The sequence below is a fragment of the Panthera tigris genome, chromosome E1 (assembly GCF_018350195.1).
Source record: "Panthera tigris isolate Pti1 chromosome E1, P.tigris_Pti1_mat1.1, whole genome shotgun sequence".
Classification (NCBI taxonomy): domain Eukaryota; kingdom Metazoa; phylum Chordata; class Mammalia; order Carnivora; family Felidae; genus Panthera; species Panthera tigris.
Window position 1 is genome coordinate 694,874 of NC_056673.1, and position 26,924 is coordinate 721,797.

Here is a 26,924-nt window from a genome sequence, read left to right on the forward strand (position 1 = left end):
GTGTGTTTGGTGTATTCTTACCAAATAACTTGGCAGAATATACGCTGTTTTCGCTTATCTTAGATGCACGCTACAGTTTCCCAGTGAAATACTTGCTTTTTAGTAAAAACTGAAATTCACAATTCCTTGCAAGATGGACAAAAGGATTTTAAGAGATTAGAATGACTTTCTTCCTGTGAAGGTTGCTGGGCCTAAATCTTCATTCTCTAGATAAACAGGGGATCCATCTGAGAATTAAGTAAACGCAGAAGATATCTTTCCAAGGGGCGGGCACCGAATCCTAACGAATGAAAGATAGGAAATTCCATCAGAGAAATGGAAACTTTAAAAAATCACCAAGTGGCGGAATCCTAGTACTAAAAATGAAATATTGGAAATGTAAAAATCATGGGATGGGCTCACAGCAGCATGGAAATGGAAAAAAGAACACAGAGAAAACAGTTTGGGAAAAAATGGCGCATGTCTTTGGGAAAAATGAACGTTCTGCGGGCGGGGATAGGGAAGGGGCGGCAGTGGGGGAGTTTGCCTCTCATCGCATATCTTTTTTTTTTTTTTTAATGTTTATTTATTTCCGAAGGAGAGAGAGACAGAGCGTGAGTGGAGGAGGGGCAGAGAGAGAGAGAGAGAGACAGAGAGAGACAGAATCTGAAGCAGGCTCCAGGCTCTGAGCTGTCAGCACAGAGCCCGACGCGGGGCTCGAACCCATGAACCGTGAGATTGTGACCTGAGCCGAAGTCGGACACTCAAGCGACTGAGCCACCCAGGTGCCCCTAGAGAATGTGATTCTTTTTTTTTAAATTTTTTTAACGTTTATTTATTTTTGAGACAGAGAGAGACAGAGCATGAACGGGGGGGGGGGGGGGGTCAGAGAGAGGGAGACACAGAATCGGAAGCAGGCTCCAGGCTCCGAGCCATCAGCCCAGAGCCTGACACGGGGCTCGAACTCAGAAACTGTGAGATCATGACCTGAGCTGAAGTCGGACGCTCAACCGACTGAGCCACCCAAGCGCCCCTCATCGCATATCTTTTTTTTTTTTTTTTCAACATTTTTTATTTATTTTGGGACAGAGAGAGACAGAGCATGAACGGGGGAGGGTCAGAGAGAGAGGGAGACACAGAATCTGAAACAGGCTCCAGGCTCCGAGCCATCAGCCCAGAGCCTGACGCGGGGCTCGAACTCACGGACCGCGAGATCGTGACCTGGCTGAAGTCGGACGCTTAACCGACTGAGCCACCCAGGCGCCCCTCATCGCATATCTTTTTTATGCTATTAAGTGTTTCTTAAATTACAGTTTTTTCAAGTTTATTTTTTGGAGTAATCTGTACACCCAATGTGGGGCTCGAACTCATGACCCCAAGATCAAGAGTCACACGCTCTTCCAAATGAGCCAGCTACAAGCTTTCCCCCGCTTTTATTTTACATTTATAACTGGAAATTTGTACCTCTTCATGCTGATCGGTCATAAGTCTGCATCATTGTTCTAACAGGAAATAAACGCGCGCTGTATTCGCGCAGCCAGCCCTGCGCTGGTGATTCTGACGGAGCCGGTCCGACAAGCACTAGTAAAGAAGGGTTTCAGGCAGGTGCTGATACGAACGGCTGGTTACAAGTTTCTGCCCCCCCCCCATATGTGCTGTTTGTATCACTTGTTTCATAACATACGCTGCTTGCAAGTGATGTTCGTCTGAGCGCGTCCACACACCGAGCACCTGACACAAAGTATTTACTGATCAGCTATTACGTGACAGCTCTTTGCATACATTCCGTTTAATGCACATCGTGCCCGATGAGGTAGATACTATCGTGTCCTTCGCTCACAGATGAGGAAACCGAGGTGCAAAGAAACAGGTATCCCAGATCGCCCAGCCGGTATCAGCATCAACTGGATTTTGTTTTCTGTCATTGTCTGAGTTTAGCGGACGCGCAACGGTACGCTCGTCCCGGGTGCACGACACGGCGACTCACCTCTGTCATGTGATGCTGTGTTCACCAGTGTAGCTCCGACCTGTCACCATCCAAGGCTATGACGGTATCATGGACTATATTCCCTATGCTGTGCCTTCTATTTCCGCGGCTTGTTCATTCCCTGACTGGAAGCCCGTGCCTCCCACGCCCCCTCATCCATTCTGCCCGCCCCCTCCACCCTCTTCTCTCTGGCAGCCTCGGCTTGTTCTCTGTGTTTACAGGCCCCATTCTGCTTTCTGTTCACTGATTATTTGTTTCCTTTTATTCCACTTACGTGTGATATCCCATGGGGTTTGTCTGTCTCTGTCTTATTCCACTTCGCATAATACCTTCTAGACCGGTTTGTGACCGTGCTGTCACAAACAAGACACAGAACCCCAACCAGGCTCCAGGCTCCGAGCCGTCAGCCCAGAGCCCGACGCGGGGCTCCAACTCACGGACCGCGAGATCGTGACCTGAGCTGAAGTCGGACGTTCAACCGACTGAGCCACCCAGGTGCCCCTCGTCTTTTTTTTTTTTTAATGCTTATTTATTTTTGGCAGAGAGAGAGAGAGAGGGGGGACATGTGTGAGATGGGGAGGGGGACAGAGGATCTGAAGCCGGCTCTGAGCTGGCAGCACAGAGCCCGACGCGGGGCTTGAACCCACAAACCGTGAGATCATGACCTGAGCTGAAGTCAGACGCTTAAGTGACTGAGCCACCCAGGCGCCCCTGTTCCTCGTCTTTTTAAAAATGTTTATTTATTTACTTTGAGAGAGAGAGAATTAAAGTAGTCTGTGTGCTCAGTGCGGAGCCCAACCTGAGGCTCGATCCCATGGCTGGGACATCGTGACCTGAGCCGAAATCAGGAGTGGGACGCTCAACCCAATGAGCCACCCGGGCGCCCCACCTCATCGTTTTCATTGTAGCCACACTGTCAGGTACGGGGCGACATCTCATGGTGGTTTTGATTTGCATTTCCCTGGTGATTAGAGCCTGAACTGGGTTTGAACTCAGGTCTGACGGCAGAGGCTGGCCGCATGCTGCCCACCCTGAAGCATCTAGAACGGTGCTATGCAGCTAGCGGAGTGCAAAAAAGCAGAGTGCAAAAGGGATTTGTTAAACACGTGTGTAAATTAGGTAAAAAGTTTTCTGAACTGCAGGCATGTAATTACTAATTAGATGTTCAGGAAAACCACAGAATGTCTATCATTATTATGGCAGGGACGCCTCTGGGGCTGCACCCAACGACAACAACAAATAATTATTAGGACCCGGAATTTCCAGGGAATCCTGCACATGTAGGTTATGTAATGGCTTCACCAAAGCAGAAATTGGACTTCCACTCTCTTTTCTGGAAATGACCAAACGCAGTGACTCTGTTACAGGATTATCTGTCTTGTTCCTACTGTTCTGTGCTCAGCTTTCTTTAAACATTTAATTATTTTTGCGAAGGTAGTACATGTCTGTGGTTCAAAATCCGAAAGGCACAGAAGGGTATTCCGTGGGAGGCCTCCCGTCCACGGCGGCCCCCCCAGCTGCCTACTTTCTTTTAGGGCCGGCCGGCGTCACCAGCTCCTGGTGTATCCTTCCCGGGATATTTATGCGTTTACAAGGAAACGAGTGTATGTTTTTGCTTTCGGAAAAGAGTCGTCTTTCCTCTCATGTGACTGCTCTCACGTGACTGTCACGCTCGCAGCACCGCTGATGCCCGGCCTGTGGGGTTTTTCCCATGGCAAACAACTCCGCGACACCAGCCGGGCGTCCTTCGATTTAACCCAATTCTGACCCTGTCCGCCCAGAGATCGCGCCAGGTCGCGCAGGTTGAGGGCTCGGTCCCCCGAATCTGCCGCACTTCAGATGCCAGTGGGAAGGACTAGGTCCCCCGGTTACGCGCAGCTCTCGTCCGACTTGGCTACAGATCAGACGTTCCCACCACCTCTTTCCCCTTGGACTTGATGAGTTGCTCAGAAGGCTCGCAGAACTCAGGGAGGCCCTTGCTTCTGTTTGCCAGCTTATTAAGGGTCCTGGACGAAGGCCACCGGGGGGCGGCCAGAGGAAGAGACGCACGGCGTGAGGTCCGGGAGGGTCCCCAGCACGGAAGCCCCTGTCCCCGCGTTCTCGGGGGGCGTCACTCTCCCCGGGGGGACGCGATCACCAGCCCGGAGGCTCCCCAGCCCCGACTGCCGCGGCTTTACGGGGGCTTCCCCGCGTGGGCGTGGCCGGCTATGAACCGTCTCCGGCCCCTCTCCCCTCTCCGGAGGACGGGGGTCCGAGCTTCCAGTCCTTCCGCTGACCAGTCCCCGTCCAGGAGCCCAGCCAGAGTCGCCTCAGCGGTGTTCTGTCACTATGGGGGCTCACGAGGGTTCCGGGGGCCCCGCGCCAGGAACAGGGACGAAGACCAAATACAACTCTCTTGTCATAAATCACAATGTCAGTTTCCTTCCCCCCGTTTGGTGCGCAAACGATGGCGTCCGATACCAGCAGGCTCGCACCTCGATTCTTGCTGTGCGTTTCCTCGTTGAACATTAACCCTTGGAGAGCCTTTCGCTTCCTTGCTCTTAGGGTTCACGGTTCACAGTCGTAAAGACCCCACGCGTCTTTAACAAGCCCCCTGTGGATGGGCGGCGCAGGTTCCCGGTCTTTACTGCCGTCATGTTGTGAATGCCACCGCGTGCGGGCCTCGTCCCGGAGCGCCCGGCGGAGCCCCGAATGTTGAACGTCTTCCGTCTTTGGTTTGCTCGCCGGGACAGCAGCCAGGAGCAAGCGCTGTGGGTCTGATCAGACACCCGTCCCCCGAGCGTCTCCAAAGCTAAACCCGAAAAGGCCGGAAACAAAAGGCGTTTCGTAAGGGTTGATCCAGCACTTTTGGAGATGAGGGACACGCGGCCAAAGCACCGCCAAGCCTCGGCCGTGACTCAGGAGCCCAGGCGTCGGGCGGCAGGACGGCCTGAAGCAGGGCCCCTGCCCGGAGGTTGTCGCCGTGCGAAGCAGCCTGCAGGACATCTCCCGCGGTGACGGGGGCTCTCCCGGGATCACTCGCACAGCCCACTCTTCTTTAAGGGAACCAGGACAGCACACGATGAGGGACGTGATACGGCCACTCAGCTCAGGTTCCAGAAGGCAGATACGGGCTACACGCCTTGCCAGATTCAGGAAAGGTCTCCGTCAAGCCTCGGGCGTTCTACTTGGAGAAGGCCACCTTGGACTACCTCGGAAATGCCCGGCGGGTCCTCCCGAGCACGCGAGTGACTGCAGGGCTCAGACGACGGGCTCAGGGGTTAGGGTTACAGGCTGTAGCGTCATGTCCTTGAAATCCCAGTTTTTGGCTCAGGTCGGCTCAGCTAATAAGAGGTGGCCCTGGGATTCCAGTGACAGTACCGTACCGGCTTCCACATCTATTATTTCTCCTTATTTAAAACAGTTAGGGGCGCCTGGGTGGCTAGGCCGGTTGAGCATCCGACTTCAGCTCAGGTCACAATCTCGCGGTTCATGAGTTCGAGCCCCGCGTCGGGCTCTGTGCTGACAGCTCGGAGCCTGGAGCCCGCTTCGGATTCTGTGTCTCCCTCTCTCTGCCCCTCCCCTGTCCAAATCTCTCTCTCGCTGAAAAATACATAAATATAAAAAATTAAATAGAACAGTTAGCTGTATAATAATGAGAAAATCCTACAGATAAGTGGTAGCAAATGACATTCATTTTCTAGACTTGCAAACCCAATATATTCTTCAGCCAAAAACTGACCCTGAGAGAGACCATGTGAGCAGGGGAGGGGGCCAGAGAGAGAGAGAGAGGGACAGAGGATCTGAAGTGGGCTCTGTGCCAACAGCAGAGAGCCTGAGGCGGGGTTTGAACTCATGAACCGTGAGATCGTGACCTGAGCTGAAGTTGGACGCTTAACAGACTGAGCCACCAGGCGCCCCGGAATAGACCCTTCTTAATGAAAAACGCTTTTAGATGTAGTGCTCGGCTTTTGGGGTCACATAGTGCCCTCTTTCTCAGATTAAAAATGAGGAACAGGGGCACCTGGGTGGCTTAGTCAGTTAAGCATCCAACTCTTGATTTCGGCTCAGGTCATGAGTTCATGGTTCATGAGGTCAAGCCCTGTGTCAGGCTCTGTGCTGACAGCACGGAGCCTGCTTGGGAGTCTCTGTCCCTCTCTCTCTCTCCCATCCTCACGCTCTCTCTCAAAAATAAAGAAACATTAAAAAAATTTTTTTAAATACGTAAAGTTTGTATCCATGGATGGAAACTACTGAAAGGACTTTCCAGCACAGCAGCCCAAAGGAGGACTGTCTTGGAGGTGATGAGCTCCCCGTCCCTGGGCATGATCAAGCACTGGGCAACAATTTGGCACGGATGTTGCAGAGGACATTTCCACGTCCGATTGGACCAGACAACCTTTCAAGTTCCAAGAATCAGATTTTCTTTTTTTTTTTTTAATTTTTTTTAACCTTTATTTATTTATTTATTTATTTTTTTTTTAATTTTTTTTCAACGTTTTTTTATTTATTTTTGGGACAGAGAGAGACAGAGCATGAACGGGGGAGGGGCAGAGAGAGAGGGAGACACAGAATCGGAAACAGGCTCCAGGCTCCGAGCCATCAGCCCAGAGCCTGACGCGGGGCTCGAACTCACGGACCGCGAGATCGTGACCTGGCTGAAGTCGGACGCTTAACCGACTGCGCCACCCAGGCGCCCCAACCTTTATTTATTTTTGAGACAGAGAGAGACAGAGCGTGAACGGGGGAGGGTCAGAGAGAGAGAGACACAGAATCTGAAACAGGCTCCAGGCTCTGAGCTGTGAGCACAGAGCCCGACGCGGGGCTCGAACTCATGGACCACGAGATCACGACCTGAGCTGAAGTCGGATGCTTAACCGACTGAGCCACCCAGGCGCCCCCAGATTCTCTTAAAAGATATTCCAAAAATCCCGAAGTAGACCCATAGATTTAAAAACTACCAAAATTGCTTCCCAAAGTTCTTTCACGTGAAGTGAAATAAAGGGGAGGAGAATTCTGGCCCCACGTATGCTGAGTGCTTAGAACGTTTGAAGGACTAGAACTATATTAAGCTGTACCTAAGCCATCAGAAATGTACCTCGAAACCAAAGGAGCCAGGACATGCACAGGCCCCAAAAAGGTAACCACGAGGAACAACAAAATAACACAACCTGTGTGCTTTCTAAGGTGTTGAAGTGTATTTTAGTTTTTGATAATTGGGATTCATAAATGTTCCATATTATTTATGACTACTCTCTATAATACGAGTGATACTAATTTTCCCTTTACGATGGTGATATAAAGCCTCCTTTTAAAATAATTATGCTTGGGGAGCCCGGGGGGATCAGTCCCTTAAGAATCCGACTTCAGCTCAGGTCATGATCTCATGGTGCTTGAGTTCAAGACCCGCGTTGGGCTCTGTGCTGACAGCTTGGAAGCCTGCTTTGGATTCGGCGTCTCCCTCTCTCTGCCCCTCCCCTTCTCGTGCTCTCTCTCAACAATAAATACACATTAAAAAAATAAATGAAATAATTATCCTTACATGTAAAAAGGAGTATAGTTGAAGGAAAACCGCAGAATAATTTTATGGGTGGTACATGGAAGGGCCAAAATTTAATAAATTGGTACCAGAATGACTCAAGTTTGGGAAACACGGCTTTATTCCAACCAACGAAAATCTCAAAATCACTTAAAGCTTCAATACACCTTGCCTGAATATTCTAGTTTGTAAGCTTTGGCTGCATGCTTGTTAAGTTAGCACATTCTAAGCCTTGTGCTGGACGTGTGCTTTATAGGGTCCATCCAGCCCGCAGCCGTGTACCAGGCCCCCCTGAGCAATCAATCGGTGATCAGTCCTTCCAGGCTTCCTCTGTCCGGCCCATTCCTTTGCTGGCTTGTGCGTGCAAAATAAGGTGTTTCTTCTGAAAATGTTTTCAAATACTTGCAATTATATTGGAACTCTAGAATAAATAGCTGGAGAGTCAGTCCTTTCTCCTTCTTTTTAAGCACATCGAGAAATGCAGCAGAGGTAGGCCTTTGGAGGGCGGACCTCCAGCGGAGGGGGCCGGCTTCACTTCACCCCTAGCGCTGGTTCTCTGCTGAGGGTCTCAGGTTCTTCTAGCCCCCTCCACCCGGTGGGGAGGGCGAGGGTTACCTTTGAGCATCGGTGCGGATACAACGGTGACCTACGATCATGATTCACAACTCATTTCATGTTCTTCTGCCCATTCTACCCTCTTTCCAGCACTTCTGGGAAGCCTCGGGGTCTGCAAACTGGGGACGCCCCCACGGTGGGTGGGGCCTCAGGCCCACCAGCTCCCAGGACACCGCCCCCTCCTTTCGCCCGCGTGCGTGAGTCCAGCACACCCGGGAGCCACACGACCCTCACCCGTCCCGGCGCTCGCCTTCCGAGCGGGAACCCCACAACACAGACAAAACAGCCGGTTTCTCGCCGGGACACTGACCGCAGGGCGCCCAGCTCGCTCCTTAAATAGACGCTTCTCGGGGGCGGGGATATGAATATACAATATCAGCTCCCCAGGATGCCATTGGACAGCAGCTGCTTAATATTCATGACGCTTCGCTGGACTCCCGGCCGCGCCGACGGCTCGCGAGACGTAGGGGGCGGGCTTCACGAGGCAAAGCCTCCTCTGATTGGTTGTTTTTAGAGGAAGGTTGCCTTCGATTGGCTGGTGTCAAGCGGAAAAGTAGTCCGCCTCCTGGACGGGAAATTTGAATTCCCATTTTCTGGGATTCGGGTTGTGTGGACGAGGACCATTCCGCATTTCTCCCCCAGCTGGGTAGCTCGTTTATTTTCTGTTGGTGCGCACATATCCCGAGCGCTGTGCTCTCATTCCATAGCCGGGCAAGCTGCCCCCGACCCTCCCGGCTGCCAGTGCCTGCGCCTTCTCCCGCGGCCTCGGGTCCCGGCCCAACCCGCTGGGCCCCAGGGGCGCCGCGGCAGGGCCAGGCCAGGCGCAGGGCTCCCCACCCCAGACTCGGAGCTACGGTCGCTGTCCCCTGCTTGGCGCCCCCCGCCGGTGTGGGAGGTGCGCATCGCCGAGCCCCCGGCCCACCTCCCCAGCCGCAGCTAGGCCGCAGGGTCCGCGCCTGCGCAGAGCCTCCCGGCCGCAGCCGCCCCCCCGCAGCGAGGCCGCAGGGTCCGCGCCTGCGCAAGCCTCCCGGCCGCAGCCCCGCCCCCTTGGCCTGGGTAACGCGTCCCCGGTTGCCGCGGAGACGCGCCGTTGACCCGTAGGTTTTGCGGAGCCGTGAGCTGCAGGTGGGTGAGGGCGCCGCCCGGGAGCCGCGTGGTCGGTGGTTCCCGGAGGTGAGTGCAGGGCGCCCACCCTCCCTCCCCGTCCGGCCTCTTGTCCATCTCCCGGGGGCTGCTTGGACGCACCGAGGTCTTGGGGTGCATTTCGAGCCCGCATCCGGACGGACTCGGGGGGCCGTGGGAGGGTTGGAGGTTCTGGCCCCTGAGGGGCGTGGGCGGACAGGTGTTCCGGGGGTGCTGCGTGAGGAGCAGGTGTGGGGGTCGGGGCGCTCTGGCCCCCGCAGGCCGCCTTCTCCCTTTTCTTTGTCGTGCGGAGGAGGGTCTGTTTCTTCCACCTGCCCAGCAGGCTCCAGACCCACCTGTCTGGGTGCAGATGTCACAGGTGTTGGCTTGTCCAGGGAGCGGGGCTGGGTTCCTCTGCTGGCAGAACATAACTAAAAGTGAACACTGCCCAGGATCCAGCCATTCTGATGAGTCTTAAAAATGCATGCCCGGGGTCGCCAAAGGACACGTGTGAGAATATTCCTGGCACACTCCAGATAGCCCCACGCTGGAGCCCCAAACACCCAAACACAGTAGAGAAGACAGATACATTCACGGCGTACTGAACAAGCCACTCACACAAACCACATCTAGGTGAGCGATGAGGGTGAATCTTACAAACATAAGGTTAAGCGAGGGCGGTCAGATGTCAAAGGGTACATGCTGTCTGATTCCACCTATAGCACGTTCAGAAACACCAGAACGTTTCTAGAGTGGAGTCAGAATACTGGTTGGTCCGTGGGAACGCGGGTGAAGGACAGTGACCCGAAGGGAGCGTGAGGTGCGTACAGGTTATGATTTAGGTGCTTTTTGGTATGTATGTCACACTTTCATACAAAGTGACATCAAAAAAAGGACAGATCGGGGCGCCTGGGTGGCGCAGTCGGTTAAAGCATCCGACTTCAGCCAGGTCACGATCTCACGGTCCGTGAGTTCGAGCCCCGCGTCGGGCTCTGGGCTGATGGCTCGGAGCCTGGAGCCTGTTTCCGATTCTGTGTCTCCCTCTCTCTCTGTCCCTCCCCTGTTCATGCTCTGTCTCTCTCTGTCCCAAAAATAAAATAAACGTTGAAAAAAAAAATTAAAAAAAAAAAAGAAAGGACAGATTGCTTTCTACGAAACTAAAGGAGGGTCTGCCTTTGTGGTCAGGACTTTGGGAAGCTGCGATGGCCAGACTTCTGCAACCTCCGCCCAAGTTCCTGCCGGCAGAATGGCACATGGCGAACGAGAACCAGTACCACAGAGCGGAGGCCGAGAGGTCCCGCTCCGAGCGCCTGGTGGCAGAAAGCCAGAGGCTTGTGGAGGAGATCGGAAAGACCACAAGAAAGTCTCAAAGCGACGTGAACAAGAAACTAGGTAAGGCAGGCCACGCGCCACGCTTTCACACGTGCCCGGATGTGGCGGGCGAGGCCCAGCCACGGTGCCGTCTGCCTTGGGCGCTGGCGAGTGGCAAGGGAGTACCCTGGAATAGCGGGGGAGACACGCGTGCTCTTCAGCTTCCGGCTTTAAGTTCACGGCCCCAAGACAGAGGCCCGGTAACCTAGCCCGCTTTCCAGCTCTCCGGTGTCCATTCCTCTGTGGATTCCAGGCACACTTACTGGGCGCCTGAGAGCATCAGACACGATTTAAAGGGCAGTGCCCTTAAGTGAGCAAAACTCACATAAACATGAAATGAGACAACACCTCCCAGGTGCCAAAGAGGTGACAGCTGGAGGGAAGAGGTGTGGCGGGGCTGCGCCCTCCCGGCAGGCTCTGGGGAGTCTGCTCGTGCCTGCCTCTCGGTGTCTGGTGTAGACACAGCCCTCCACCTCCCACCTCCGCTGTCAGTGACGTCCCCTGAGTGTATGTCTGCATCTTCTGTCTTTGTGTGGGGACAGCAGTCGTACTGGCGGGGAATTTGGTTGCACCTGCAAAGACCCCGTATCCAAATCAGGCCACACGCACAGAGTACCGGCAGTTACATCGACCCACGGGTGCCTCCCGTCGTGTGCTACATGTGTCACTGCAGGACCTCACTGAATGCACCCCTGCCTCCGTGCATCTTTCACACTCTGTCTGGAGAGACCTTCTCAGGGCTCAAGTCTAGAGGTCAGAGCAAGGGGCTCGTCAGTGCTGGAGCCTTTCCCGACCCCCAGCCTCCCTCCTTTGAGCCTCCACTGTGCTTTTTACGTGGTGAGAGAGAGTACAGACTCACTGAATTGAAACTGTTTTCGCGTCTGCCTCACACACGATGTCTTTCCATTGTGTCTCTTGGACCTCACGCCCGGTAGGGGCCTGGTAATCAGCATATTGGGTTCCTGAGTAAATTCTAGCAACAGGAGTCCAGGAGATAGCGTTCTGAGCGAGGAGGTGGCTCGGACGGAGCCACGAAGGCGGGAGGCGTGCAGCACTCCTGGTGTGCACACAGCGGGGTGGAGGGAGGCTGGCCAAGCCAAGGACGGCCGTGGGTTGGGAAGGCCCAGTTCGGTGGGAAGCCAGTTAGATGTGGGGGCAGAGGTGGCGGTCCGGGGTCACCACAGGGCAGAAAGGGGAGAGCCAGGCCATGCTGTCATGGGCAAGGAGGTCTTCCACTGTGCTGGTGGTTGTGCAAACGTCAGGGAGGCTGAGAGCCGGACGAGCAGGAATTGAACCGGGGACCTGTGGCTAACAGCTCCAGCGGGGCAGCGGCCGATGCAGCGTGAGGGTGGTGGTCAGGTACAGGCAGGCGTCGGGGGACTTCAGGGCACGTGGTGGACACACGCGTTTGCCTTCCCTCCCTTTTAAAATTTCGACAAAGTCGGGGCGCCTGGGGGGCTCAGTCGGTGCAACGTCTGACTTCGGCTCAGGTTATGATCTCACAGCGTGTGAGTTCGAGCCTCCTGTCGGGCTCTGGGCTCACAGCTCGGATCCTGGAACGTGCTTCGGATTCTGCGTCTGCCTCTCTCTCTGCCCCTCCCCTGCTTGCACTGTCTGTCTCTGTCAAAAATAAATAAACGTTAAAAGGATAAAACTCCAACAACGTCCTGTATGGCATCGATGAAGAGTGTCAGAGCTGGTGGGGGAAGGGAGTGAAGTGGAAACGCTGTGGAGAGAAGATTCTGGGGACAGAAAGCAGAAGGTCCAGGCGACAGGCGTAGGGACTGCAGGAAGCCCGTGCAGGTGGGGACAGGAAGATGCCGGCTGGGCCTGTAGCAGATTCATGCTGTGGACACTGTGTGATGCTTAAAACCTAAGCATCAGTTACCTGCGGCTCTGGACGTCCAGGGCAGAACTGGAGACGAGACTGGTTGGAAGAGTTTACAAAGAGCCCCTTCCGCACTGTGGCTCTGTCTCCCCCAGTGGAGAGTCACAGGCCTCAGTCCGTGCGAACAGCAGCAGGCCCACGGGGGGCATCTGCAGACGATAGGGCCCGGGATCACCCGAGGAGAGAACCAGGTGCGGGGGCGGACAAGCCCTGTGCCTGCAGAGAGAGGTTCCAGCCGGGATTTCGGTCTCAGGCGTAGTCAAGCTGAGGGTCAGCCAACACGACATCTGTCTAACACGACAAGACACTCAGACAGACACACGGATGGTCAGACGCACACAGGGCCAGAGAAGAAATTATACCATAAAGTCTTCAGGAAATTTGGAGAAGACACTGTGTCCATAGACCAAGGAGAGTCGTAAAAAAGAACATTCGGGGCATGAGAAAGTGTTCTTGGGAACTAAAACTATCAGAGCAGGACATTTTTACAAATTAAAAGAAGGATTGAAAGAGAAAGTGGAAGAATCTCCAGGATGTAGGGGAAAAAAAGACAGACAGTTGGATAACAGGAGAGGAGGGGTAAGAACTTGGGGACCCTGCGGGGAGGCTCTGTCTCTGACAGGGATTCAGAAGGAGCACGGAGAAGACGCAGGAGAGGAAACCACCTGCGGGGGGCCCTAGCAAGCTCCCCAGAACCGGAGGGTCCGTTTCCAGCGTCGGGCATACTCGAGTAAGGCCGACACTAGGGGAACAGGGAAGAGACCCCGGGAAAGCTTTCGGGCCGCACACAGAGAATCAGGAATCCGGAGGGCTTCAGACTTCTCCACAGGAGCTCCAGACCCTGGAGGGAAGTGAAGAGACGTCATCAAAATTCTAATGAAAATCACAGCCTGTAGTCTACACGTAGCCCAAGTCAAACGAGGAAGGTAGAACGAAGGCTTTCAGACATTTCCGGTCATGTGCTCCCGTGTCTCAGGAGGGCTTGCTTCACCTGTGGAGGGGCGTGAACAGGAGGAGGAGACAGATGGGACAGGGCTGCGGCGGGTGCACGGGGTGGGGGTTCTGGAACAGACAGATGGGGGGCTGCTGTGGCAAGGGCACAGGGTGGGGGGTTCTGGGACAGACAGCTGGGGAGGGGGCTGTGGCAGGTGCACAGGGTGGGGGGTTCTGGAACAGACAGCTGGGGAGGGGGCTGTGGCAGGTGCACAGGGTGAGGGGTTCTGGAGGAGACAGCTGGGGGGGCTGTGGCTGTGCTCAGGGTAAGGGGTTCTGGAGGAAACAGATGGGGGGGCTGCGGCAGGTGCACAGGGTGGGGGTTCTGGAGGAGACAGCTGGGGAGGGGGCTGTGGCAGGTGCACAGGGTGGGGGTTCTGGAGGAGACAGCTGGGGGGTTGCTGTGGCAAGGGCACAGGGTGGGGGGTTCTGGAGGAGACAGCTGGGGAGGGGGCTGTGGCAGGTGCACAGGGTGGGGGTTCTGGAGGAGACAGCTGGGGGGTTGCTGTGGCAAGAGCACAGGGTGGGGGGTTCTGGAACAGACAGCTGGGGAGGGGGCTGTGGCAGGTGCACAGGGTGGGGGTTCTGGAGGAGACAGCTGGGGGGTTGCTGTGGCAAGGGCACAGGGTGGGGGGTTCTGGAGGAGACAGCTGGGGAGGGGGCTGTGGCAGGTGCACAGGGTGGGGGTTCTGGAGGAGACAGCTGGGGGGTTGCTGTGGCAAGGGCACAGGGTGGGGGGTTCTGGAGGAGACAGCTGGGGAGGGGGCTGTGGCAGGTGCACAGGGTGGGGGTTCTGGAGGAGACAGCTGGGGGGTTGCTGTGGCAAGGGCACAGGGTGGGGGGTTCTGGAGGAGACAGCTGGGGAGGGGGCTGTGGCAGGTGCACAGGGTGGGGGTTCTGGAGGAGACAGCTGGGGGGTTGCTGTGGCAAGAGCACAGGGTGGGGGGTTCTGGAACAGACAGCTGGGGAGGGGGCTGTGGCAGGTGCACAGGGTGGGGGTTCTGGAGGAGACAGCTGGGGGGTTGCTGTGGCAAGAGCACAGGGTGGGGGGTTCTGGAGGAGACAGCTGGGGAGGGGGCTGTGGCAGGTGCACAGGGTGGGGGTTCTGGAGGAGACAGCTGGGGGGTTGCTGTGGCAAGGGCACAGGGTGGGGGGTTCTGGAGGAGACAGCTGGGGAGGGGGCTGTGGCAGGTGCACAGGGTGGGGGTTCTGGAGGAGACAGCTGGGGGGTTGCTGTGGCAAGGGCACAGGGTGGGGGGTTCTGGAACAGACAGCTGGGGAGGGGGCTGTGGCAGGTGCACAGGGTGGGGGTTCTGGAGGAGACAGCTGGGGGGTTGCTGTGGCAAGGGCACAGGGTGGGGGGTTCTGGAGGAGACAGGCATCGCCGGCGAGCAGGCAGGCAGAGAAAGCGCTCCGGGCAGAGGTCCTGGGGAGTAAGCAAAGCCGTTGGCTAATCGATGGGTTTGAATATACCTGTGGGTCATAGTTCTGTCAGAAAGTTGAAGGAAAAGTTAGTAATGAGTATCTGGAAAGTGAAACAAAAACACAACTAGCAGCCCCTCCGAAAACAAACAAAAACGTGTAAGAGAAGAAACTGGTATTAGCACGCTGCCTGGCTCAGGTGTAAATGGCTTCACATATTTGCAGATCATAAGCAAGTGTGAAATTATTGTTTAACCAGAAGCCAATGCGGCCGTATCGGGAAGACAGAAGGTCGGGGACGTGCTGTGTGAGCGCAGGTCCTGGTCTTTCCACCACAGGAAACTGACCGACGTCGTTGAAAGTGATCCTGAACAAGCAGCCGTGTGAGCAAATGTGGGAGGAAATTCTAAAAGCATTTAGAAGGCAGTTGCTTCCAGAAAGCGCGATTGGGTGGGGAAGGGTCTGCAAAACTTGGTCCGTTTGACTTTTCAAACACCGTAGGCTTCCAGCTTTGATCGGATTCAACGTTATGGAAAACACGGGTATTGAAGAATTAGAGCGACCCGCGTGGATGGTGTTTGCACGAACTCCACCTTGGTTTTGTAAGAAGAGATCCCTTCCCTCCCTCCTGCCGCCCGGCCCCGCCCTCCCCCGGTCGGCACCTAACGACCACCCGAAGGTGCCCCGAGCAGCAGAGAGCGTGTCCCGGCTGGTTTAGGTCTCTAATCCCAGAGCCGGTGGCCCCGGGAGCGGGCCGGCCCCCGTGTGACTCCGTGTCCTCTCTGTGTGCCCAGAACAGAGGCTCGAGGAGGTCAGGTTCTGGAAGAAGGAGCTGGCTGACAAGTTGGAGGAGCTGGTGTGCACCACCGAAGACCTGCTCGCCCACCGGACCAGACTGGAGAACGCGCTGGAGAGCCTGAAGGAGCCCCTGCACATCACCCAGATGTGCCTGGAGTACAGGTGGGCGGCGGGGGGGGGCTCCCCGAGGGACCCCTGCTGGGAGTCACCGGGTGCTGGCTGGCAGGTCGCCGGGGGCAAACGAGGACATTTCTCTCGGCCTCCCGCGGCGGCGGGCAGCTGGCGGGCAGCGGAAGGAGCTCTTGTCTGCCTAAAGTTAAGTGGAAGTTAGGGCTGGGTTTGTGCACGGCAAAACGGTGCTGAATTTAAATAGGGTGGTTTCCGTCTGTCTCACGCTTAGGGAGTCTGCAGACGGCGCAGGGCTGGCACGGTGCGCGCCGTGCTAGGCTCCGGGCGCCTGCCGTCCCGTGCCCTGCCGCATGCGTTCATCCCCCCCAGGTTACCTCGCGTCGCCAGACGGCAGCCGGCGCTCCAGCCATTTCGTCTGTGTTCCCGCAAGGAGGAATAATTAGGGCTTGGTATTTGCCATTTCCACCTGCATCCCACTGACCAGAGCTTAGTCACATGGCCACGCCAGCGGTCTAGCGTGGACGCGCAGGGCAGGCCCAGCTCCTCCAGGACGGGTTTGCTCCCGTGCACCAAGCCGCACGGGAGCATTTTGTCACCCACAGGGCCCTGTGCAGACATACCTCTTACTGTCCCTTTGCCCCTACCAGTCCTGGGAGTGGGCGGTGCTGTCTGCTCTGGGGAGACACTGTTCCAGTTTTCACGGGGCCCCCCTGGGCTCACAGTCCTCTCCCTCCAACCCGATGCCTCCGAGATCAAGTGGCAGCTCCTTGGCCAGACCCCCCAGGGTCCTAGCGACCGGGCCCAGGGACCTCTCCGGACCCTCACCTCACGCCCAGCAGTGGGGTGGGCTCAGTCGGGTGTGCAGAGTTTGAGACCTCGCGGCTGGAAGAGGTGGGGCCTTCCCGCCACGCACGGCCACGCGGGGTGGACAGAGAGATCGGCAGGGACGGGTCCTTCTGGGGGGAAAAATGGGGGGACGTGGCGTGACGCTGGGTGAGATACTTGCTCTGAAGCGCCGTTTCCTCGAGTTTGCTGGAAAGGGCACGTCACAAATGCCCTTGAAAAGGCCGGCACGACACCTGTGGTGTCACGGACGCCCAGCGTGGGCATACGAGCCTGCGTCGTGGTTGCTATCAAAGGGCATCTTTCTGGATTCAAATCCTCGGCAACAGTCAGGACTGGGTCCTGTTTCCAGGAAGGAAACAGGCGGGTTTGGAATTCTAAGTCAAAAGACGACGTTTCTAACGAGCGAGTAAAAAGGAAAAGGCTCCTGAATGAAGGCGAAATCGAGGGGACGAGTGTATCCGCCGTGAGCAGCGAGCAATCGACCGTCTTGCTTCCTTGTGCTTTGGATATCTTGAAGTCTCGCAGATGCGGACCCACGCACGTCCCGGCCACGCCGCCCAGACGGGTCTGGCCGTGCTCGAACCTGTTGTCCGGGCCAGACGGCGCGTCGAGCGTCCCCGGCCCGTTGATGAGCAGCCCCTTCCTCTCGTCCAGGGAGAAGCGGGTCGGCATCGACCTGGTGCACGACAAGGTGGAGCAGGAGCTGGTGAAGGAGGCCGAGATCATCCGCGGGGTGACGGCCTTGCTGACCCGCACCTTGGAGGAGGTGTCCGAGCAGATCAGGTGCGCCCGTGCGGCCCGCCTGCGTCCGCCCGGGGCGTGCCCAGGAAGCAGGCCCCAGGCGGGGCCCGGGAACACGCAGAATCAGGCCTACGTGACAGCCGCCCCCTGGCCGTGGCGGGGGACGGGGGGGGGGGCAGGGATTCACCCCGAAGGACACGGAGCCGTTTCCCGCCAGCGCTCAGCCCCCACGTTCCGCACTCTTCCGCGCCGACGTCAGGAGCCGCCCCGGTGGGAGGGAGGGTCTGGGAGGCCAGGGTGGGTGACCCAGTGGTGAGCGCGGTGCCGGGGGCGGGCGGGAGGGGAGCAGGCGCCGTGTCCTGCGCCAGGCTCGCGGTGGCTGGTGTCCCAGGGTCTCCGGGGGCCCGCGGGTGCCGCCTGGGCGTCGCAGAGGGAACCCCGCTTCCTTCTTCCCGCAGGCTGAACCGCTCGGCCAAGTACCACCTGGAGAAGGACCTGAAGGACAAGTTTGTGGCCCTGACCATCGACGACGTTTGCTTCTCCCTCAACAACAACTCCCCGAACATCCGATGCTCGGAGGACGCCGTGACGGTGGAGCCCCAGTGAGCGGCCCGGGGCGGGGGTGGGGGCGCCTCGGGGGCGTCTGATACAAAAGCTCTAAACAGTGAGAACTTGTCCTGTTTTAAACGTACGGGGGGCACGTTAATCACCCCCTTTCCGGCCCACACCCGCGGACACAGCCCGAGTCGGGTGCGCGTTTGCGGCGCCCGGCACCAGAGCGACAGAGGTGGCCACGGAGGGGCCGCTGCTGGCTCTTTCTGGAGAGGGGGGCTTCCTTGTGCTCCCGACCCGGGGGGGGGGGCAGGCCGAGCTTCCGCGGATCCGCGGGGCCCCGTCGCCCGGGGGGAAACCCCCTTCCGCAGCCCGACGCGCCGCGAGTGAGCGCGTGGCTTCCATCTCAGCTCCGTGAGCCCGGAGGACTGGCTGGGGTTCTCCAACGCCAACGTGGAGAAGGCCGCCAAGCAGAGGAGCAGCTCCCTGGCGCTGAAGGCCCTGGTGGACCGGATCCTGTCCCAGACGGCCGGCGACCTGCGCCGGCAGTGTGACGCGGTGGACGCGGCGTTCAGGGACGGGCTGCAGGAGACCAAGGGCGCCAGGGACAAGCTGGCCGCTCACCTGGCCAAGGTGAGCCCCTCGGCGGGGGAAGCGGGAGGCTCGCCGGGGTCGGGGGGGGGGGGCGGGGGCGGGCGGCGGGACCAGCCCGGCCCCCCGGCCTGTGCTCGTGGTCCGCAAGGAGGAAGGCTGTTCGGCCCCCCGGCTCGGCCGCAGGGCTCGGCTTCTGGGGTCGGAGGGGACTTTGCCCCGTTCGGGGGCCTCCGCGTCGTCTCTACGAAGAGCAGGCCGTCTGCCCACCCCGGGCCTCGGCTCCGCTCGCTTGCGAGGTGGCCACGTCCTTCGTGACTCCGAAATTCCACGAGTTCGTCGGATGCCGCCGATCGACCCATCCCCGCCGGGGTTTCAGGATTCGGGCGCCGCGTGCCTCTCGGTCACCCGCTGCTGGGCTGCTGGCCTGGCGTTCGGGACAAACTAGAGCTACGGGGCCCCGACTTCCAGCATCTGCCGGTTTCTGTGGTGTAAGCACTTGGGGCCGCCTACGTGGCAGCGGGCCGGCAGAGTTGCACTCGGACCTTGAACCCAGGCCTTGGCCGTCGGACAGCTCAGCCGCGCGAGGAGCCACACGGGCAGAAAGCGGGGTTCCGGCAGCACCGCGGGGTTCAGCCAGCACCTGGCGGGATTCAGTCAGCACCTGGCGGGATTCAGTCAGCACCTGGCGAGATTGAGTCAGCACCTGGCGGGATTCAGTCAGCACCTGGTGGGATTCAGTCAGCACCTGGCGGGATTGAGTCAGCACTTTAGGGTTCAGTCAGCACCGCGGGGTTCAGCCAGCACCTGGCGGGATTCAGTCAGCACCTGGCGGGATTCAGTCAGCACCTGGCGAGATTGAGTCAGCACCTGGCGGGATTCAGTCAGCACCTGGTGGGATTCAGTCAGCACCTGGCGGGATTGAGTCAGCACTTTAGGGTTCAGTCAGCACCGAGGGGTTCAGTCAGCACCTAGCGGGATTCAGTCAGCAATGCAGGGTTCAGTCAGCCCCTGGCGGGATTCACTCATCGCCGCGGGATTTAGTCAGTACCACGGGGTTCATTCAACACCTGGTGGGATTCAGTCAGCACCTGGCGGGATTGAGTCAGCACTGCGGGGTTCAGCCAGCACCTGGCGGGGTTCAGTCAGCACCGCGGGGTTTAGTCAGCACCTGGTGGGATTCAGTCAGCACCTGGCGGGGCTCAGTAAGTACCTGGCGGGGTTCGGTCAGCACCGCGGGATTCACTCAGCACCAGTGGGATTCATTCAGTACCACGGTATTCACTGAGCACTTGGCGGGGTTTGGTTAGCACCTGGTGGGATTCAGTCAGCACCTGGCGGGGCTCAGTAAGTACCTGGCGGGGTTCGGTCAGCACCGCGGGATTCACTCAGCACCAGTGGGATTCATTCAGTACCACGGTATTCACTGAGCACTTGGCGGGGTTTGGTTAGCACCTGGTGGGATTCAGTCAGCACCGCGGGGTTCAGTTGGCACCTGGCAGGATTCAGTCAGTACCTAGAAGGATTCAGTCAACACCTAGAAGGACTCAGTCAACACCGCGGGGCTTAGTTAGCACCTGGTGGGATTCAGGCAGCACCTGGCGGGGCTCAGTAAGTACCTGGCGGGATTCGGTCAGCACCGCGGGATTCACTCAGCACCGTGGGATTCATTCAGTACCACGGTATTCACTCAGCACTTGGCGGGGTTCGGTCAGCACTTGGCGGGGTTCGGTCAGCACCTGTCGGGGTTCGGTCAGCACCGCGGGAGCGAGAAGAGCCTGGCGGGTGAGCGTGTGGACCCTGGACAGATGGAGCCCGTGTGGTGCTGGGGGGCCCCCTTAACGTTTGTGCACTTTTTGACGGACCCCCAGGTGCAGCGGCCGGGGAGACACCGCTGACCAGGCCCGCGGGCCCTAGAGGCGGACGCCCGCTCAGGGTCGGGCGGAGACGCGGGTGGCCGGGGCCCGCAGCGGGCGTGAGGGGCCCGGGCTTCCTGGGGCTTCCTGGGCAGACGCGGCAGGGCCGACAGAGCAGCTCGGGACGGCCTGAGTGACGTGAGAGGTTCTCTGGGCCTCGGGGGCGTCCCTGGCACCTGGCCCTGGGGGGCTAAGGCGGGGAAGTACGGCCCCCGGGCTCGGGGCGCACAGAGCGGGCCGAGCCCCAGACCATCGGTCTGCCGGCAGCGAGCGCAGGCGGCCCCTTCGCCGTCGCCAGGCCCTCCCCACCGGCAAGGGTTGGTGTTTCGATGGCAGGACATCAGGATATGCAGAAAATTGACAGCGTGCGCAATCCGCCTGAGCCCCGTTGCTTATCTTCCTCGTTGCTAACGTAGGGAGCCGCCTGGGTGGGTCGGGGTGACAGCAGACAGCCCCGGCCGGGCCCCCAGGACGTGCCGCACGCGAGTTGCACGCATAAACGTACGCACGTCGATGTGGCTCATACGACGTATCCCCGGTGCAAACTGGCGGCCGCTGCTGAGAGTGCTATGAACGGCCAGGGAGCAGGGGGAGGCTTGTTGGGGGCCCCGGAAGGAAGGCGGGTCTGAGGCAGGAGGGAGGGGGAGGGTAGCCTGGGGCAGGAGGGGTCGCGGCCCCCGGAGCCGAGGACCCGGGGGTGCTGAGTCCACAAGGGATCCAGCTGTCCGGACAGGCTGGGGGGGGGGGTCCGGTTCAGTGAGACCCGGCAGACCCCGCAGGGCGGCCTGGGGGGCAGCAGGTGGGGGTGGGGCCTCAGCCGCAGGACTGCCGCCAGTAAGACGCGACAACGAGAGGGGCAGCGTCGTGGTCCCCCTCTCTAGGGTGAGGACGCCGGGGCCACAAAGGTTGACAGCTTTGTTATGGCCCCGGGGCTCACGGGCTCACGGGCTCACGGGCGGCAGCGCCGGACGCGGAGCCCGGACCGGGTGGCTCCCGTCACTGCCTCCCGTCACGGCGACCGCAAAGGCTGTGTCTCGGCTGACCCCACGCATGGGAGGGATGGGCGGGCACGTGGGGGGTGACTGGGTGGCACAGCCGAGGGGGTGGGACGCCGGCCACGTGTCACAGGAGGCGACCCACACGCACCCCGCAATCGTTCCGATGTTCACAAGGGTCGGCACGGGGACTGTCCCCTGTCCTTTGGGCGGATCAGAGACAAGGCTGCTGTGGGGGCTGGTGACCTCGCCCTGGGAGTGGCGGGTCAGGGATCCCCCAGGTCGGGGAGCGGAGGGGTCGGAGAACGCAGGGCCAGGGAGCCGTGGGGTCGGGGAGCTCGCGAATGGGTGACTGGGGCTGCCGGCACCGTCTGGCTCTGAGACGAAAGCCTCAGGCCCAGCCGGGCCGCTCACGGGGAACGAGACGGACCGTCCGAGGCACGCGCCTCGTTCCTTGAGTGACCGTCGGTGGGCTTCCAACGCGCCTGGCGCTGCAACCCTTCTTGCAGAAGGACCGAGGGTCACCAGCACATTCGCATCCTCGGGCCGCCCTTCCTCAGCTGCCGCCATCGAGCACGACCTGATTAACTCGCCCTGGGCGAGCGGCTTTCCCGCGCGGCCGACGGCAGGGCCGCTCGAGCCTCACTCGGACCCTCAGTTTCATTTTTGTGAAGAAATCCCGCTCCTGGGGGCGGGGAATGTTGCGCCGTGTGGCGCAGACGTCCGGCCCTGCTGTGCGGTCTCCTTGATTAACAAAACCCCCCCTTGATGCGCCTTAAACGTGCAAAACGCAAAGGCTGCTTTCCTTGCGTGACCGTAACGAGCGTGCGCAGGTACACCAAGTAAGGTGGCCGCGGAAGTCGCGCTGTCGGGTCACGACCGTGGCTTTGGGGTTTGTGACGTTTGGGGCGGCGCAAAGCGGTGACAGCCGGGCCCGTGCCGTCTGTCAACCCGCCACCGTAGTCCAGAAGGAGCCACTGTAATGAATGCGCGTGGCTGTGTTCCAGTAAAACCTTATTTCTGGGCACCGAAATTTGAATTTTACATAATTTTCACTCGACGTGAAATCTCATCCTTCTTTTGTTTTTTTCAACCACTTAGATACGTGAACACCTGTCTTTCACTCTTTTCTAGAGTCTACTTATTTTCGAGAGAGGGAGGGAGCGTGTGTGCATATGAGCATGTGTGAGTGAGGGAGAGACAGAATCCGAAGCAGCCTCCGTGCTGCCAGGGCAGAGCCCGACGCCAGGGCGTGATCCCGTGAACCGTGAGATCGTGACCTGAGCCGAAAGCAAGAGTTGGACGCTTCACCGGCTGAGCGGCCCAGGCGCCCTGTGAAAACCTTCCTTTAAAGAGAAAAGATGGGCCACAGACTCGGAGAAAAGACGTGCAAAACACACGTCCGATAAGGGACCAGCACCCAAAATAGGCAGAGAACTCTTAAAACTCACCGAGAAGGAGACAAACAGACCGACTGAACCATGGGCAAAAGACGTGAACAGACGCGTCACAGGAGGAGACACGGGTGGCTGAGCTCGAGGAAAGAGGCACCACGTGGCGGTCGCCAGGGAGGCGCCTGTGAAGGCAGCGGGACGCCGCGCGCACCTGCAGAAAATCCAGCAGGGGACGGTGCTAAACGCTGGCGAGGAGGCGGGGCAACGGGCTGCAGCCCGTCCCGGTGGGAGCGGGGAGGGCAGCTCGGCAGCCTCTTAGGAAACCGAGCGCGCGCCTAAATCCAGCGGTCTCGCTGCGGGGCGTTTGCCCAGATGTGTTGAAAATTTATGTGCACACGAAACCCTGCGTCCGAACGTTCGTAGGACTTTACTCAGGATCGTCGAAACTTGGAAGCAGCCAAGGTGTCCTTCCATAGATGAACGGACGGAGAGGCCGTGGTCCATCCACACGACGGAATGTTACCCAGAGAAAGAGAAACAAGCTGTCAGGCCACAGAGAGATGTGGAGGAACCTCAGCGATCGCTAAGTGAGAGGCGTCCATCTGAAATCCATGCCGAGCTAGTCGTCGTCTGATCCCACCCACGTGATGTTCTGGAGAGGGCGTGGCTACAGGGACGAGCGTGGCCGGGGTCTCCGTGAGGGGGAGGGGTGAACAGGAGGTGCATGGGGGGGCGGTTTAGGGCAGTGAAGTTATCCCGTGTGACCTGTGTCATCACACGTGTGTCCAGATGCACAGGATGTGCCTAACGTGAGCCCTAACGTCACCGTCGACTAGTTACTAACGTGTCAGCACGGTTCACCGATTGTGGCAAACGCACGACACCGATGCCAGACGCTGATGATGGAGAAATCCGCCCTCCAGGGAGAGGGGGTACGTGGGAACTCTGGACGTGCCGCTCGTTTGCTGAAACCCTAAAACTGCTCTTGAAAAGAGTCTGCTAATTAAAAAGACAATTTTTTTTTAACGTTTATTTATTTTCGAGACAGAGAGAGACAGAGCATGAACGGGGGAGGGTCAGAGAGAGGGAGATACAGAATCCGAAACAGGCTCCAGGCTCTGAGCTGTCAGCACAGAGCCCGACGCGGGGCTCGAACCCACGGACCGTGAGATCATGACCTGAGCCGAAGTCGGACGCTTAACCGACTGAGCCACCCAGGCACCCCTAAAAAGACAAATTTTTTTTTTAAATTTTGTGTACAAACAAAAACAGGCATCAGACTGGGTTTGGCCATACTGCTGACTCCTGACCTAACCCATGGTGACCAATTTTGTTTTCAAGAATCTGTGTGTATGTTGGGTATTTTAAGCATTTGTAAAGTTTAAAAGAATGTAGCCTGTTTTTAAAGGATTATAACTTGAGCCGAACTCGGATGCTTAACCGACTGAGCCACCCAGGTGCCCCAAGAGGTCTTATGTTTTAAAAACACGTACTCAACTTTTTAAGACTAAGGTGATATAATATCTGGGATTTGCCTTAAAATGGTTGAGTGGATGGGCAGGGCTGGGATGGAAAAGAGCTGACCATATAGTGATTGCTGCTTAAATTGATGAGGGCCCACCGGGGTCACTATCCTCTCTACTTCTGTGTTCTTCTGGAAATTTCCATGATGCAAAGTTTAAAAACAAAAAAGCTTAAGGAAGAAATACAATTTCAAACTAGTTAAGTATTCATCTAAAACCCCAAGTCACTTCTAAGTGATCTTTTCTGCGCACAAGCCCCCATCAAAGAGACCCCGAGGCAGCTCGTCCACTCTCTCCAGGCTTCTAGGGTGGACCCCGGGCCGGCGGGCAGACCGACAGGGAAACGGGCAGCTTTGTGCTCCCGGCACAGGGCACCCGGCCGAGGTCGGCGGGCAGCCTGCGGCCCACGCTCAGGGCGTTCTCCAGGGAACCCACGTGCCCGGGGAAGGACGTGAGGCGACAGTGGCCTCGTTCATCCCACCGGCGAGGTTCTGAGGGTCGGTGAGCCTCCTCGCCGGCCAGCTGTGCCCTCGGCAGGGAGGAGAGGTCAGGCGCGTCCCGGGGCCCTGCGGGGGCGCAAGTCTGAGGTCCCGCCTTGCTCACCTACATGATCGCAGCGGACGTGAGAGTGTGTGCGGCCGAGTGCTGAACGGCACAGCCCGCCCTCACTGTCTCCGATCCGCTTGCAAGGTCATGGAAGAGATTGCTTGCCAGGAGAAAAATGTCACGGTTCTCGAAAAGGCCATCGCTGACCAGGAAGGACCCGCCAAGGTGGCTCACACGCGCCTGGAGACCAGAACGCACCGGCCTAACGTGGAGCTGTGTCGCGACGCCGCGCAGTGTCGGCTGGTCAGGGAGGTCCAAGAGATCGCCCACAGCGTCGCCAGGTAGGGGGCGCCGGCACTCGGGGTGCACAGGACTGTGCGCGTGGACTGTGAACAGGGCTGGGCAGAGCCACGTGGGCATGAGCGCATTTGCACCGGTGAAGTTCGAGGGCTCCCTTCCTAGAGGGCGGCCACTTGCTGTCACGCAGAAAATGGGTCCCGAGGTTTAAATTTTTCTGGAGCCCAAGTCCAGACGTTTAGGTAAAAATCCACAGTTGTTTTTTTAATTTTTAAAAAGTATTTTATTTATTTTTGATAGAGACAGAGCACAAGTGGGGGAGGGGCAGAGAGAGGGAGACACAGAATCCGAAGCAGCTCCAGGCTCCGAGCTGTCAACACAGAGCCCGACGCGGGGCTCGAACTCATGAACCGCGAGATCATGACCTGAGCCGAAGTCGGACGCTCAACCGACCGAGCTACCCAGGGGCCCCCCAAAATCCACAGTTTTAAGCGTTGGCAGTTGGTGGGGGTTTCTGCCTTGGGAATCTGGCCCCCTTTGAAGTCTCCGTGGGGAGGAAACTATCAATCTGGCTTCTGTCCCGAACACATGAACACATCCCCCCGCACCCGGCCCCGGGAAAAGCGCCTCAGGCTCTCCCTCTTCTCCTAGACTCAAGGAGACCTTGGCCCGGGCTCAGGCGGAGCTGAGGGGCCTGAACCGCAGGCAGCTGGCCCTGCAGGAGGAGGTCCAGGTGAAGGAAAACACCATCTACATCGACGAGGTGCTGTGCACCCACATGAGGAAGTCCATCCCCCCGAGGGACGGGGGCGACCAGGGCGAGTGGGCGGGGGGCCCCCGCCCCGACGCCGGCTGCTGATTGTGCCCATGGTTCAGATGCTGATTAAAGCACTTCACGACCGGTGGCCCAGAGCTCTCGCTTGGGGGAGGCGGGACTGCGGTCAGAGACACAAGCTCTGGGCGGGGCCTCGGGGCCGAGGTTTGGGGGGCGGCTCGGGGCCGCTGGTTGGGCAGTGGTGGCTCCCCAGTTGCACCCCACGTGCCCGGGTCCAGTCGTCCATCACGGGACTCGGGGCCTGGGGCGGAGGGGTCCCAGACGTTTAGTTCTGATTCCGCCGACTGTGGTCCTGGATCCCCTACGCAGACTCGGGAGAGGGACGGACCTCTCTGGTGCCACCATCCCCGCTCCCTATGAAACCACGCCGGGGCTGCTGACTCAGACCCACTATTCAAGCCTCACAGAGAGCAGATGAGAGCAGAGGCCCTGGATCTACCCGCACCTGCAGGCGTCTCTCTGGGCCCCTTTCTGCTGGAGACCCAAGAGGACAGAGGGGCCTCAGCTCCTAGACAGTCAGCTGAGTACTGGGGCTTGAGGAGCCGGTGGGCCCGGCTGCTGCCGCGTGGGGTCGTGCGGTTCGGGGGCAGGGGAGGGGTGGGCAGGGCGCCTCTGGTTCACCGGCCGGAGGGGTCGTTAGTGGACGCGTCTGTTGCAGAGCCGGCCGTCAGGCAGGGCAGGCTGTGGTCTCAGGTCGCCAGCCAGGGAGATAGAGGGCGCCTCCTCCAGCCCCCCGGGCTCGGGGAGGGGTTCCCAGCCTCCTTCCTCCCCTGGATGCAGACGGAGGGTGTGAGTTTAGTGACGGTCTCCAGACCAACGGGTAATCATTTTTCAGACTCAAGTAACAGTAAAGGAGAAAGGAAAAA

The 26,924-nt window shown here is 58.5% G+C and overlaps 1 protein-coding gene across 5 annotated transcripts; it reads left to right on the plus strand.

Moving 5' to 3' along the window:
* The first annotated feature begins 9,138 nt into the window (after positions 1-9,138).
* Positions 9,139-26,128, plus strand: TEKT1 (tektin 1). 5 transcript variants are annotated; one of them, XM_042967324.1, is made up of 8 exons: positions 9,139-9,224; positions 10,407-10,613; positions 15,690-15,855; positions 17,323-17,451; positions 17,868-18,011; positions 18,372-18,594; positions 25,071-25,267; positions 25,875-26,128. In XM_042967324.1, the coding sequence occupies exons 2-8, from the start codon at positions 10,424-10,426 to the stop codon at positions 26,080-26,082; spliced, it is 1,257 nt and encodes a 418-aa protein (XP_042823258.1). In that variant the 5' UTR covers positions 9,139-9,224; positions 10,407-10,423; the 3' UTR covers positions 26,083-26,128. The 5 variants fall into 5 exon arrangements, with proteins under 5 accessions (XP_042823258.1, XP_042823256.1, XP_042823260.1 ...); XM_042967322.1 differs by having other exon boundaries at positions 9,166-9,272; XM_042967325.1 differs by having other exon boundaries at positions 9,173-9,224; positions 10,403-10,613.
* Positions 26,129-26,924: the final 796 nt, after the last annotated feature.

Bases quoted from the DNA above. Each gene is read 5' to 3' on its own strand.
- TEKT1 (XM_042967324.1), top strand. From the start codon at position 10,424: ATGGCCAGACTTCTGCAACCTCCGCCCAAGTTCCTGCCGGCAGAATGG. The intron at 18,595-25,070 runs GTGAGCCCCTCG...TCCGCTTGCAAG, and splicing joins TGGCCGCTCACCTGGCCAAG to GTCATGGAAGAGATTGCTTG. The intron at 25,268-25,874 runs GTAGGGGGCGCC...CTCTTCTCCTAG, and splicing joins ATCGCCCACAGCGTCGCCAG to ACTCAAGGAGACCTTGGCCC.